This window comes from Sceloporus occidentalis, unplaced genomic scaffold (genome assembly GCF_023333645.1).
Source record: "Sceloporus occidentalis isolate IW3139 unplaced genomic scaffold, rSceOcc1.0.p SCAF_26, whole genome shotgun sequence".
Classification (NCBI taxonomy): Eukaryota; Metazoa; Chordata; class Lepidosauria; order Squamata; family Phrynosomatidae; genus Sceloporus; species Sceloporus occidentalis.
The window spans coordinates 6264923-6280832 of NW_028317006.1; the positions used below are offsets into that span (position 1 = coordinate 6264923).

The 15910-nt window shown below is 43.8% G+C and overlaps 1 protein-coding gene across 1 annotated transcript in view; it reads right to left on the reverse strand.

Annotated features, from left to right (window-relative positions):
- Positions 1 to 9092, reverse strand: part of LOC149300046 (chondroitin sulfate synthase 1-like) — a 28893-nt gene extending 19801 nt beyond the window's left edge. The window contains exons 1-2 of the mRNA XM_089485772.1: positions 8746 to 9092; positions 4965 to 5460 (exon numbers count right to left, since the gene is read on the reverse strand). Of these exons, the coding sequence (XP_089341898.1) occupies positions 4965 to 5460; positions 8746 to 9092 (843 nt within the window). The remainder of the gene's footprint in view (positions 1 to 4964; positions 5461 to 8745) is intronic.
- Positions 9093 to 15910: the final 6818 nt, after the last annotated feature.

Consider the following 15910-nt stretch of genomic DNA (forward strand, 5'->3'; position numbering starts at 1 on the left):
GTTAGTCTATATGCTGGATCTTGGTCAAAATGTCTATGAAACCCCAAGAATATTAAGGCCTCGAGGGTATAAATAACTGAGCTGGTCAGAGCTGGTCATTGTCAGCATGCGTCTCTAACTCGGCACAAAGATTACAGCTCAAGTGTTCTTCCGGCACGAAGCCCTGGGCACACGGACTGGATCCGTTTAGGATTTCCCGGCCCTGTATAGTGGCCTCGTTATAACGTGTAGAACACACATGCAGCAGCTAATGTTAAGAATTAACACTAACTTTTTAACCGCTGCTGTGCAATCAACACAAAAATATAGATTTTGATCCACTAAAAGGTTAATGTAAAAGGTCACACTTTGCCAGTTATTCCAGTATATAGACAATTCTAACAAAAAGGAGCTGTTTTACATACAGAGATATAAAAGCTTTCATATCAATATGGGTCAGCTCTTCAGTCTTCATTAAACTCTGCAGGACGGGGTTAAACTGCAGTGATCAAAAGTGTTATTTATAGAAGAAAATGCAGGCCGCATATGGCACAGGTATGAGAAAACGGGGAAAGCAATGCAAAGAAGGAAGGCAGATGTGAACAGGGAATTTAAAACAAAATTGAAAAAGGAACGAGGCAGAAGATGACAGATTGCAATCTGCCAATTATGTAGGCACTATATGGGGGGGGGGGTTGGGGGATACACACACACACACACACACACACACTTGAGGGTGAAGCCTCCGCTTTAATGAAACCATAGAAAAGTTCTCATGTCTTTCTTAAAGGGACTCTCCAGTCTACATTAGGATTAAAAGCACACACAAAAAAACCTAAACCCACTATATTAAGATGCATTTTAATATAATTCCCTGAAGCAGCGCATCTGGGCAGAGTAGCCGTCATGGCGATTAGTACAGATTATTCCTGTAATTCACGCCACTTTAATTAACTATGGATTAGACCAGGGGCCCACCAGCCAATGGGCCAAATACTGCTAAAACCTTAAATAATCCACTTAGCCCTGAAAAATTGCGTTCTCACATTCAGCTACTCCATTCCAGCGGACGCAAATGGTCGGCACCCGACAGACTTCTTAGCCAAGACACATTAGTGTGCCATTTAAACATCCCTTGGGTACCTAAACCGGAAATGATACGGTCATAAGAGATTAAATTTGTGCCAAAAATACACAAAACGCAAGGAGAGGCATATAATGAATGAACGGGGGTTTAACGGAAGATGGGAAGAAGTAGTTCTTAAAAAGGTTAAGAAATAGAGCAATTGATCTTCAGATCAGTTTTATGCTGGAAGGCAGGGGCGTAACTAGATGCCTCAGGGCCCGGGTGCGAGAATCTGTTAAGGGCCCCCCCACCCCCTCACCCCCCCACAAAAAACATGATTTTTACCCAACAATGTTTTTTCAACTAATTCAACAAATTCAATTTACATATTGAATCATAATCAAAGAAAAAGGGGCGCATGTACAAAGGGCATAATCCAGGGGTGTCCAAGTTTTTTCTGCAGTGGGCCACTTTAATATGCAGATTAAAATAAAGTAAAATGACACAAAACCTTTACTCTTCCTCTCACTGATTTCTGGGCCTTGAAAGTTTTGCGACTACAAATTCAGGATTCCCTAGATTTATTCTAGGGATGAACTAAAATGAAAATTCTGGACCAAAACATTCAGGGTTCACTTAGCCAAAACCGAAAATGACCCCCACCTTTAAAAATAATAAAAACTCACATGTTTAATAAAAGTAGGTAACACACAATTGGACAAAATTAGCAATATGACTTGGCATGATAGGAGTGTGATTGCTGTTAGCCTAGGCAACCAGTAAATGCTGGTACCTAGGCATGATGGGACTGTGCTCGCTGTGATTGCTGTTAGCAATCACACTCCTATCATGCCAAGTCAGCCAGTACATGCTGGTACAGGATGGCTGTAAGTGATGTGCAGACCCCATACTGCTGGCAGCATCAATACACAAGGGGGGCAGCTAGCCAGGTTTCAGCATGTACTGGCTGACTTGGCATGATAGGAGTGTGATTGCTAACAGCAATCACAGTCCCATCATGCCTAGGTTCCAGCACTTACACATCCATGCTATCACACACACACACATTTATTCATATAATCATTAATTCACAGATTCATTCCCTCAATCACACAAACTCATTCAAACACCCTCCCCACCCCCTTACCTGTACTGCAGCTCCCTCGATGCCGCTCACAGACTTCAGCAGGGGGCGCGGCCTCCCTCTGCCTTCTCTGCTAAAGCACAGAGGAAGTAGGAAGTCACGTGAACTCCGCTTCCTCTGTGCTGTCCAGAAGACCCTCCCACAAGTAAGTAGCAGGGCTTGAGGTGCGGCTCGTGTAAGATCGGTTGCCCTGGCTGCCGATCTTACGCGGGCCGCACCTCGAGGTCTCGCGGGCCGCATGTTGGACGCCCCTGCCTTATTTAAAAAAAAAAAAAAAAAAAAAAAAAAAAAAAACGTAAAAAAGATTTCGGGCGGCCCCTTGGCTTGGGCCCCCCTGCCGCCGGGGCCCGGTCGCAGTCGCGACCCCTGCGACCCCGGTAGATCCGCCACTGCTGGAAGGGTTGAAATTAGGCCCCCCCCCCCACACACTATTCTAGTGAAATTGGTTTCTGGCTATACTCCTCCCCGCAATATCAGCCGCAACCAGAAGCGGAGGAGGATTTGTAGTCCTGAGAAGTATGAGGATCCTGCCTTAACCCACTCGATAAATATTAAACATGCAAATGGCGCAAAAAATTGGGCTGGGAATGGCTGCCCATGGTAAAGAGGTGAATCGCTCGACCATCCTGCATATTTAAACGAAGGAAGCAGATCAGGAAGCATATTAGGTCTAGAAGGCAGGGTATGTACGATACATTTTGTTTGTTTATTTTGGTACTATTAAGAAAACATTCAGTTTCTGCTGGCCTGAAAGAGCAATTGAGAAATCAGATTGAGGACTAAGCGAGGAGCTTCATTGGACAGCGTTGGGGGAATTAAACGGCAAGGAAAAGCACAGAAGCGAATTCCAAGCGTACCGAGAAAACGCTTGTTTACTTTGCTGGCCTTCGGAGGGTATATCTCTTACAGACTGAGCCTTGTTGAGTCTCCGTATGGGCACAAGGCCTGTTTGTAAGAACTCTGCACCCAGGCTCCAGCGCGCTGCACTAGAATTAGCCCTGGACACGTTCCTCTGCATGCACACAGATTAGGAGATGCACCCACCGGAGCGACCGGGGTACACAGAGAGATCCAAGAACCTCAGAAGGGCAGGGAATGGCAAACACACCCAATTTCATACACTAATTGCATAAATTATTATTAAAACTGCTGTGCAGGTAGGGGCGCGTCAGCACACCATCAAATAAGATTAGATTGGTTGACCATAGATGGTAGTCGATGTCCTACGGACTGCATAACAGCCATGGCTGCCGACGGGCCTCTTCTAAAAGGTTCACACTTTTGCTTAAAACAGCTGACATGGCAAAAAGCTGGGGGGGGGGGCTGGGACTCTCAAGAATACCCCCATTCATTTGCAACAAGTAGCACACAGAAATGCAAAGGGCAAACTTACCTATCATATGTCAGGCATCTACTGTTAACTTATATGGTTTCTGTTAAGAAGTCTTAATAAAATAATGATTGGAAATGGATCAGATGATGCTGGCTCTGCCACACAATCCTGGTGATCTCTGCTTTCGTGTTTTCTACATCTAATTGTAACCAAACTCAAAGAAAATGCACCACCACCTCCAGCAGCAGTGACTAGAGACACCAAAAGTTGATACAAGTGTATGTAATGTAAATATATATATATATACACATATACATATACACACACACACTTTCATCTCAGGGTCTATTCATGTGTATCACTTGAAGGACCTACTCTGGGAGAAGATTAAATGGTTTACATTTACAAGCTGTTTAGGCCTTGCAAACTTTTGATGTCAGAAGATAAATACATATGGTCCATTCTAACTTAAGAGCATTTTGATGATGTCCAAGCACAGATATTTTCGCCGGGCTCGTCCAGATGAACAGTCTTCGGGAGGTCCATATGAATAAGCCTTAGCTTTCAGGAAGTTAGCGCAGACAAGCGGCTTCCCCGGATAATGTCAGATTGAAGTTAAATCGCCCATAACATTTAATAAACCTGTGACCTTGAAGGTCGTTCATTCTCACCAACCACTAGCTGTAGGCTGACTTGGCCAATTCACAGAGAATGTAGTATACATAAGAAGTCTTTCCTAGTTAAAACAGATGTACAGTATTGACTGGTGGCATTTATCGGCGAGCACATGTATAGAGACAGATGTCTCAATTTAATGGCATGTGGGTAAAAATCCAAAGACTGTACTGGGGGAAACGAAAGGTTTTTTTAAATGGACTGTGTTTTGTGTAAAAGAAAGAATGTCAGATCTAAGAGGCGATCAATGTTCTCATTGTTTCAGTGGAACAGCACCTTTAAGCCTCCTCAGTCATCTTGCTAGGTTTCCATTTCTGCCCAAACCCATTAGGTAGTACCTGTGTACATCTCCTAGCGGAGTACAGAGTATCGGATTCTGCTGGCCCAATCCAGAAATCACAGCATTAAATCTAATTTTGTTCCTTTTCCTACCTGGCATCTACAACAGCCATCTCTACCCTCCCGAAATTGCTCTACCGATCAGTCAACTTTGTAGTTTTATCGGAAAAGCAGTTTGTAAAACAGACAATGGTCCGTGTAACCTTTATGTGTTATGTAATTAATGTGTGGCCACTTTTTAGCAATTAAACTAATTTTGGGGTATAAGATTTCCTTAAAAAGGCCTGGAGAACTGGTTATTGTAGGAGAGAGATTACCAAAACAGATTTTCTTGTTTAATAAAAAGCTTGGCTTTTCCTTTTAAACCGTTTGTCTCATACATCTGTCCTTAAATATCAAATGAAGTCTTGGGTTTAATAAATTCTTACCTCATACGACCAGACGCACTGAACGCCTGCGAACCTCCTGACACATCGGCCAATTTCCACATCCTCGTGGGTGGTGAACATCTCCCTCATACATTCTCCGATGTGGGGGACCATCCTGCGCAGCACCTCTCTGCTCATAATAACACCAGGTCCACCCATGCAGAAGTTTTCTCCTGGTTCTAATGCCAGTTTGCCCATCTCCTCTGTTGTGCCAAGGCCAGTCTGACCCAGGAACAGAGGTTCACTGCTGTTGAGGCTCCTCAAGAAGCTCTCCAGACGATCCCCTTTGATGTAAACATCATCATCTGCTCTCATGAACCACTCATACTGATCCAAATAGTGATCGTGCATATACTTTATCATCATGAAGGATTTCTTCTGTGGAGGGTACGTGTCATCCACACCTTGCAGCGCTATGATGGGGATTGGTATGGAAGTGTCAGACCCTTCACTCGAGAAGAATTCGACTTTGCCAGGGATGGAGGTTGCCCAGGTTCTGAAGATAAAAGATTAAGAGCTAGCTTTACAAAATTGAAGGACATTAAACCACTTAAGAGAAGAAAGCACACAATAAGGGTCATAAAACTCTGAGCATTGAAGTTGATATGAACATTTTACTGCCACAAAAAAAAAAAAGTTGCTAAATGATCCAGCGTTCATTATGGTTTTGCACATTTTTTGTTAACTCAGAAAAACATGTTCACCTAGTTCATTCTTCATCAATCTTCTGTCCTACAACAGAGCGGTTATATAGGTTGTTCAAAAAGCATAGTGCGAACACACAGACCAAGGTTACATGTCTGCTAACGTTAAATAAAAGGGGCTGTCGCCTTCTTTTATCCTTGGCGGTTTATTAGGTACTTTGCTGCTGCTGCCAGCGTACACTCAGGGCCCCTAGGAAGAATATCGCACACACAAAGGCAACAAGCCCTGCAACAGAAAACTTGTTTGGAAGTTATGTAGTCCTGTGTGCTGGCCGGGGAGGGTGAATAGATAAAAAGGCTTGTCGCTTTAGTTTCATGGTCAAAAGGCAAGCAGTTGTGAAGTGATCTTTAGGAACCTCAGTCTGAAGCCACATTGCAGATGCAGTACGAAGAACTATAAAAAGCTACAGAGGTCGCATTGACTACAGATGTGCAGCAAAAATCCAGCACAGCGGGATAGGAGATTTTTGTTTTTTCTTTTTTTCTTAAGGGGATTAAAAGATGCTTTTGTAAGTACATGCGCGAGATGGATGCATCAGTAATCACCCATACTTTTACAGGACAGGGAACATTTCCACGCAGGGGCTCAGACTGCCTCTGGCTGGAGAAAGATATCAAATCCACCAGAAGCAGCTGGGACCAGAAAGAAGAGAAATGAACACTGTAGTGTTTTACATTTAAAAATAGCCAGATCTGTCAACTTAAAAGATTGACTTTAATCACACAAATATAAAATGTATATTCCTCTAATGCATAAAGCAGACGGACCCAACTTTAGGACACTGATATTAAATGCTATGCTCCCTCATTATATAAACCTGTACTGCTTCTGCCGGAAGGCAATTCCACACATCTATCACGCAACACCGATAGTGTTAATATAGGGCTGTAGAAGATGCAGTAGAGCAGTAGCCACAAGGCTCCTGTGTCCATTCATAAAAGGCAGCCTGCCTCTTATAATCGCGCGCAACTGGCAACACTTTCACCGTCTAATTCCATAAAAACGAGGAGCGGAAACAATGCTCGAGGCTACAGCTCAAGCCAACTCTTACCCAACAAATTAATCTTCTGCATTTCACCGACACTACGTTAATGGCCGAGATTTGAAATGAATACGCCGGCGCTGATAAGGGTGTCATTTACTGTGCAGTCAAGCATGAATAATTCAGCAAAGCGCTTGAGTGACTGCCACTGTGTAGCAAGAGCGATTTCTGTACTCAATATATTATGTATATCTATGTGAAAGAATAAAACCGATATCCTGCCATCACCTGCCAAAGTATGGAGAGGGGGACTTCTCAACAAGGTAACAAGTCAAAAGGGACTTATTCTGATAGCTTAAGGGGTAGTAGAAGTATTATTAAACATTCATCTACAGACACCAGACAAGCCAGAAGGCTTGTTTTTCCCTCCGAAACAATAAAAGATTAAAAAAAAAAATAAAAAAAAATTAAAGTTTCTTCCTTGGTTAATATCTATTTACAATAAACAGCATAATAGTTTCTCGGTCTAGTGGCTTCATTTTCGTGACATTAAACGAGAAAGGTATATGAATATAGGTATTGCATTAACACAGGCAGACGCAGGAGGGGTTAATCGGACAAGGGAACACAGCGTCAGGCTTTCCTAAAGCTAAGACAAGACCAAGGACGAAATTAGAGATCAACAGCAAAAAGGAGAAAAATAAATGAACACTATAGAGGGTTGAAGGATTTTGACAGAATATTAAGCAATTTTTCTACGTGTAGCTTTGCTGCGGCTCCTAGATGAACCTCTAGGCATTACATTTCCCATGGAAGAACGGGCAATAAAGAAACATCAAAGCGGAAACGACAATGTTCTATGACCAGTTATCGAGCACTACAAGAGATTACAATGTCATTAAGGACATAAAAGAAAAAGGTTATTAATTTCCCTCTAGCACGATCAGCAAAGTATGATAAGCTGAACCGAGCCCCATGTATGAGACTCCTCCAAAGGTTTAGGCAAAGTCAATGAGCAGATCGCAGACCCGAGTCAGCCAGAGGTATAACGTTAGACTTCCCAACAGGTCTTGGAGACAATTAAAATGTTAGGATGTGGATACATTATGACTTAACATAATATTACCAGCCCCTACAGGCAAAGCCTAATAGGCGAAGTTTGTGATTACAGCGGTAAAGTTCTTACAATCATTGTGATTTATGAATGTGAAATATGCTACGCGGGACATTGAAGAACAGAAAGAGATTACATAGAATACAGACATTCTATATAAAAAAAAATGTATTGCAGTACAGGTTTACTAGACGTTGAATGCGCTACGAATGTTAGTTGTCATGCAGACTATGTGCTAACCACTAAACAGGCCTGGAGGGGAAAAAACGAAGTTTAAAAAGCCATTTCTAACAGGTATTTATCTTAAATTAACGACAAGCCCACATTAAACCCTGTACGCCGGAGAGATGGCATCTCGTGCAACCGGTGCGACCACATGTCACTAGTTTGCTAGCAGATCAATCAAAAAATGTTGCCGAGAGGCTGGTGTGACCTGATGTGTTGCAGGGCTTTAAAGCTGGTTGAGCAGGATGGGAGTTAGAGTTACAGAACACAATGGGATGGGGGGGGAGCCCATCACTATGACAACCCTACTGATCCCTGCAAACAACCATGTAACTAACAAAAGAAATATAATTACATAAGTTATGGTGGGTAAAAGGTGATGGAAACCCTTCCACTTAAATTTAAGGGGTAGTAGAAGTATTATTAAACACTCATCTACAGACACCGGACAAGGCAGAAGGCTTGTTTTTCCCTCAGAAATCTCATGGTGTATTGACAACCACAAAGAAATATACATATACATACACACACACACACATATATATACACACACACATATATATACACACACACACACATATATATACACACACAGATAGATAGATAGATAGATAGATAGATAGATAGATAGATAGAAGATAGCATGGGACGCAAGGCGCTAGTGATTTAGCCCGGATAGGGGGCGCGTCCGGCGATAACACGGGGCTGATGATGAGTGGAAAACGGGCAAATGAGGCTGGATCCCCGGTACTCACTTATAAGCAGCCACGGCTCTGGTTTGCAGGTATTTCTGGGCTGTCATCACTCCCACATACAGAAAGTTCTTATCCTGGGGGATGTCTTCCTCCAGCCCAGTGTTCGAGGCCCCCGTATCAGGCTGAAGCGGCTGCTGCCAGCCAAGTACCGCAGCGTAATCAGTCCTCAAGCCGGCTTGCAGGCCGCAGACCCCCGCATGCCCGCTTCCAACTCCTCTGCCACCGATTCGCCGGCTGGCTCTTTGCATCTCGGCGGCCCGGGGCAAGATGAGCCGGGAGGCCAGGAGGAAGCCGAGCACCAGTCCCAGCAGAACGCTGAGCCACGAGCGGCGGCTCCGGCCGGCCATCCCGGGGGGACAGGACTACAGAGTACCCGGGACAGCGTCACCCCTTCTCTGCTAGAGGGTCCAGGAAGTTCTGGGCTCCCCACCTCCCCGTCAGGCTGCCCCCGGTAATCCTGCCTTTAGCTTAGGGAACCAGTGACTGGCCACGTATCCCAGCTGCACGCTGAACTGCCCCTGGAACTCGCACACAGCCTCCGTCTAGCGTCTCGCCCCCTAACATGCAGGGGCAGTTACACTACTCACACACTCAGTAAGTGCCCCAACACGAATGCCCCGCACTACCACTTGCCCCACGTAAGCCCTTGTAACAATAGCCGGTAATGTGCAGAGACTCCCGCCCCGCTCAGACACCGCGAGTAGTTTCTCTTTGTTCCCGGTACTTAATGAGCTCCCCCTCACTCACCCAAGCCTGGCCTTACCACCCCCTCTTGCCCCAAATCTCCTTCCTTCTTAACTCGGGCCTGGAGGGGAATTCGTGTCACAATCCAGTCCCCCTCATCCTTTGCCTCCCGGTCCTGCGTGCCCCCCGGTTTGCACCAGTCCGAGTCCCGTCCACCGGGCCACTCAAACCCTCAGCAACCCGAGCTCCTCACGTCACCCTCGCGGCGGCTCTTTAAGCGCATAGACAGAGGGGAGCGCGAGATTGAACCCGCCCGGCTCCCGTCCCTGCATCAGGATTGGCGACGAGCAAGCGAGACCTCGATCACGTGACAAGGGCTAGAAATAAAAACTTTCAGCGGCGGAGGTTGTAGTTGAGTAGAGAATGCGGGAGGGATCAGACGTGGAGGGGTGAGAATGGTTCCTGAGTTATACAGCACTTACAATGACGTACCGCTTCTAAATGTCCCTGACGTCATCATCAGAGGGGAACTCTGGCAATTGTATGCCATTAACATTGTATTTTCCTTGCATAAGCGCCACAATCTCTTTATCCATTATGTCCCTGAGCCCCAGTTACATGGCACGCTGAAGGCATCGCCTGCTTACCAGTGTTAACGCGCGGGATCCTCTCTGGCACTGGATCACACAAGAGTTCCACGCGGCTAGTGATTTCCTCCGCCTGCATGCGCAGAAAGCGCTTGCATGGATTTCCATTATAGATTGCTTTCCTGCCAGTGACTGGCTCCTTCAAGCAGTTGACACTGATGTGAATTTCAGACAAGAAAGGGACAGCGCGTTTTAGGAAGGTGGCGCTTAACTGGTTCCTGGACAGCCGCTAACATCTTCATATCTCATAGTATGCTTGAGGATGAGCAAAATCGTAGTCCAACACCAACTACACAGCCGCGTACACACAACAGCGCACAATGTACAGAGCCAGAAGCTGGTACTTTAACAAGATCAAGGTTGCCCCCTACCCAAGGTGGCACCACATTAATAGAGGCAGCAACTTCTTTAGCCCTCTGCTCCCCCCCGAGTGCAAGTGGAAGCCATAAACTTGCACCACAATAATGTTTCATTGTGTTGCTTAGTTTATGTGTATCCTTTTCGCTACTTGCATTACAGGTTGGCCCCCTTTTTTTCCTTAGGGTTACTTAAAGCCTAGAGCTCCAGCGGCAACTACTGCCAACTAAGCAGTGTGAAATTCCTAAAGTAAAGCAGGCCTTGTCTGACTCTTGGGAGCTCAGTGGGTCATGTAACCAGGACTGGCATTGGCAATGCGGCTCCAACACTATAAAGCTGGACGGAACACTACGCGGTTTTCTGCTCACAAAGTGGCGGCAGGCATACCCAGCTGCCAGCAGCACTCAGTCTACTCCCGGAGATCACATGAGTATGGGCAATGTACCCATTGTGCCAAATGGCCAGTCCAGGCCGGCTTGTGACATTACATGACCCCTCAATACTAGTCTGACACTGGGAAGCCGGCCTCCAGACTATGCGTGTGTGTGATTTTTATGCACTTACATGACTTTGGTGCCAGCCAAAGTAGAGAGATCCCCCTGCCAGTACCCAACCCAAACTAGAACAGAATACCATCTGCCAAGGTGTTAAGTCTCACCAACGCCACTATGGCCAGGAAAAAAAAATCTATTTCCCGTTAACCTGGTTTTTAAAAATAAACAGAGAAACATAATAAAACGTCACGCTTATTGCATGTAGATCATGCGCAGCCACAGAAATTCATAGCACGTGGACACAACTCATATACCCTCATAAGACAAATAACCACATTAAATGCAGATTTAAATGCGAGATCCTTGGTCTTTATCACCTTATGGTTTTCTAGATACTTGAGGCATTAGCACAGAGTATATGTTCAGCATACAGACTGTACAGGGAATGCACATAAGCAGTATGTATGAAATACAGACCGTGTACATTACATGACGACGAAGAGATCATACGCAGTAGGTACTAGCCAAGAGCAGGGTTTGGCTGGAGAGAGCTTTGTCGGCATATCGGTTTATTCTCTCATATCTCTGCTGGGGGGGGGATGGGGGGGGTGCATCTACGGTTATTAAAAATATTCTTATGTTTTTCAACAGACTTTCCAAAGAGCTTTACAGTAATGACAACTAAACATAGAATGAGGGCAGATACAGGCCATTCAGCCCTTCTGGTCTGCCCATTTTTCCTGATATAAAGACTCTGACCTTAATCAGTCCTCAGTCTCGTCTTAGATCCAGGATAGCGTTAAGCCTATCCCATACGTGCTTAAATTCCCTTACTGTATTAGTCTTTACCACTTCTGCTGGGAGGCTATTTTACCTATCTACCACCAGTAAACCAAAATTTCTTTACATTGCACCTAAATCTCTGACCCTCTAGTTTTACAATCTTCTAACATTCATCCTCCTTTGAAATAAACAAAGGTAACAAGGTATCGTGGGCCTTGGTTTATAACCCAAACAACACCGATGTAAGTAAGACAATGATAGGTGAAAAGGGCTATTTTTATTATTATTTGTCATAGAAGTACAACGGTTTCAATGGAAAATGCTATTTCTTCACCGCCACCAAAGTGCATCACGCGGTTACTTGTAATGCTAAACAATATAACTGGTCCCCCAGATCTAGAGGGAACGTACAAGGAAATACTCTCGTCCTCTAAATCTTGAAGTCCGCTAATTTCCTACAGAAAACAGAAGAGCAAACAGAATGTTTTTGTCTGCTGCATGCGTTGAGTTCAAGGGAAATCATTTCAAGTCTCGAAGACGGAGACATTGGTTTCTTGTATTATGTCAGGTTTCCAGGTCAGAATCCTGACCAAAGGTTTTTTTTTCTTGGCTAAAATAATAGATGACCTCAGCAGAAGAAAGGCTTTGGGAAACCCGTATGGAGTGATCTGTGAGGAAAGACTCCCCCTTCTGGTTACATTGTGCAATGACACTTAGAGGAACAAAGAAAGGGAAGTCTTTGTTTAGTAGATTGATGGATGAGTGACCTCAGACATTGCAGCAGCAGTAGACTACAACTCACATCATTCTCTGCTAGAAACTGGCTGAGGGAGACACTTTTTGGCAAACAAAGCAAATAGAACTTACCTTGCTATTAAAAATATATAGTAAAGTATCCATACGACTGTGTGGTATGGGGCAAATCATACTGTTGACTATTTTAAAACATAGAATATTGTAATACTTGTATTTTATCACATTGATACAACTGGACTAATGCAGCTATCCTCAATAACACCCTGACCAAGAAATTATAATAAAAATACAGAGTGGTGCATACCAGTTTTAAGAAATCCACTACATTATATTAGCATCATGCAGTGGGCATCCCAGACCCTCTTGCAGAAGAAGCTCACTGGAGTTTGACCTTGACTCATCTATGGTTTATTCACTAAAGTGGGAGTTGGCAGAAAAGTTTGGAACTCACTGAATTCACTATGCATTTTAAAAGAAGCCCTTTAGGACATGTTCCCCGAAAGAAGGGCAGAGCAAGAAGTTTGGGGGACTTTCAAGAAAGAAAAATCACTAAAGCCATTTCCAAATTACATTTTGAAGAATTCTGTGACCCTGTAGACAGGTAATAGCCACATAGCTGGATCATTACCAGATCTGCCTAATGTACAGACATTGCAGGAAACTGATTCATAAAACATCCATGCAAAGCACGGGATAGAAGCCCACCCTACCCTTCTTATTTGGCCGATATCCTAGAAGCAGTTTTAAAATCTCACAAAATCCTAGAAACAAGGCCCTTAAAAGGATCCTTCCCCGTGAATATCTTACCTTAACTATCACAGCGTGACTTTTTTTGTGTGTGCTGTGGATCTCATTACGAACATATCAAGCTGCCCTTCCCCAAATGGTCCCCAACTGTAAAAGACATTATAAACATTAAAGATAATGACAAAAATCACAATTTTTTAATACAACAGACAGGCAGATCCGTTATTTAAAATGTCATGAGAACAGCCAAGCTATAAGAAAATATAACATATTCTAAATTCCAGTAGGTAATGGATCCATCTATAAATTCTAGAACACATAGGGTTACGCCAGGAAATGTTACAAGAGCTGTGACAGGGGAATGTAGCAGGCGTGTAACAAGAAGGTAACAAAGTTTAGGCAGAGAGCGAGTTCTTTCAGCCTGAAATGACATCATACTCACATACACATCAAGTGTGACAATATAGCTACACAAATAACACAATGAGCTACCCTTTGCTTAAATTGTACATCATATAAAGATCCTGTCTATATGCAAAGAAACCATCATTTTAACCCCTTACTAACATTACTGCAGTGGTAGATATTGCATCTCAAAAATGGGAAATATTGTGATGTAATGTTAATAAAATAGCTTCTTTCATTCCTTTAAATGCTTTTTTTATGGTACTGACCCTTGTGAGGACATCTATCAGCGAAGACAACCTCATCTGCAATAACAATTAGAGGAAAAGGCAGAGGAAGTATTTGGGGTCTATACATTAAAAGGGAGAGAGTTGTGGCTTCCTCACTTTAATCACTTCCTCACATAATTTATTCTTAATCTCACCGATTCATTAACGATACCGCGTGGTGTGCACTAAAGCCTTGTTTAAGCAACTGGCATAAGCCAAAGAGATCCTATGTAACCATAGGTAAGGAATCCAAAATTAGCATGCCTTGGGTTGCCTGCGTTTATGTCTTAGTCATATCTGTATTAGTTAAGGGTATTTCATTCTGCTAAAATAAAAATACAGAAAAGTTAGATTTTCCCATAGAACATATCTGTCGGGCCCTTAATGTGTTCCACTGACTCACAGTCAAGGCTTTAAAAAGCGTTCCCCGGTTTGGAAATAAATCTGCACAAATTCAGAGGCTGCCGAGACAGAACAGATCATCTTAGTTCAGGCAAACTTAACTTCTGTACAATCTGATGTTGCAAGTTCAGCAGAATTATTTTTAACGTGGCTCTAACCCAAGGATCTTTGCTGCGCGCTCCTTTAGGGTTTAAATGTTCCTCTGTACCAAAGAGGCATTTCTACAAACATGGGTAGGTGGCCCTATAAGCTCGCTGTTCTTTTGTATGTAGCTCTCTTGGCACTGGGCTGCTACAGACTGTCGAGACATTACCGTAGACCACATGCTACATTACCTTCCCTGCAATTCAGAAGGGATTGCTCATACTTAATGCTTCCAATAAAACAAAGCTCATTCCCTCAAAATAACTTAGCTTTTTCCAGGAAAAGAAAGAAAGAAAGAAAAGCCATCAGTTCAAATGATCCCAAGCTGCTTCTCTGCTTACACACGTGTACGTTCACATATCACATGCAAATGCCAGTTTGCATTACAGGACTTGGGTTAGAGCCTTGGATCAACGTCTCGCATTTATCCCCAACTCAGCTGGGACACCAAACGTAGGGAAAAATACAGCGATATACATGATAGCTAGCACAGGAGTGAATGAAAGTAGGGCTGCAACAACTAATCGATAAAATCGATAATAATCGATAATGAAAATCGTTGCCAACAAATTTCATTATCGATTAGTTGAATCGATTTTTATTGATTATAAAATGAGGGTTTTTTCAGAGCAAACGCTTTGAAAAATACCCCTCATTATATAATCCGTTTAGTCTGACTCACAGCAGCAGCTCCTACTTACCAGTCCCTCCCTATAATCACTGTGACAACTGGCCCCGCCCCCTTCCTTCTCCCAGAAGGCCAGAACCACATGGCTGTGACACTCATCTAACTGTAAGTATAAAATTAATATTTGGGCTGCTGAAAGTTAGGGGAGGTGGGGGTTAATTTAGGGGCAGTTATGGTTAATGGAGTGTTTAGGGTTAATTTAGGGGCAGTTATGGTTAATGGGGTGTTTAGGGGCAGCTATGGTTAATGGGGTGTTTAGGGTTAATTTAGGAGCAGCTGTGGTTAATGGGGTGTTTTTAGGGTTAATTTGAGGCAGTTGTGGTTAATGGTGTTTTTAGGGTTAATTTAGGGTAGTTGTTTTGATGGGGTATTTAGGGTTAAGTTAGGGGTAGTTATGGTTAATGGGGTGTTTAGGGTTAATTCAATGATGAGGACTGAGGGTTAATTTGATTAATTTAATATAGTTAACTTAAGGCGCAGTTAGAGATAAAGGGGGGGCAGACTAAGGGGAATCTAAATCCTGGGGGCAGTGAAGATTAACCCAGTACTTATTTATAAAAGTATGGTGTCTGTGTGCTGTGAACGGGTCTGTGACTCTATGAGGGGATTATGAGATATCTGGGGGGTATAAGGCATATCTGGGGAGGATGGAGTGACATATCTGGGGGTATAAGGCATGTACGGTATATAAGGCATATGTGGGGAGGGCAGTGTGGCATGTCTGGGGAGGACGGAGTGGTGTATCAGGGGGTATAAGGCGTATCAGGCACAGTGACGTGTGTGGGAGGC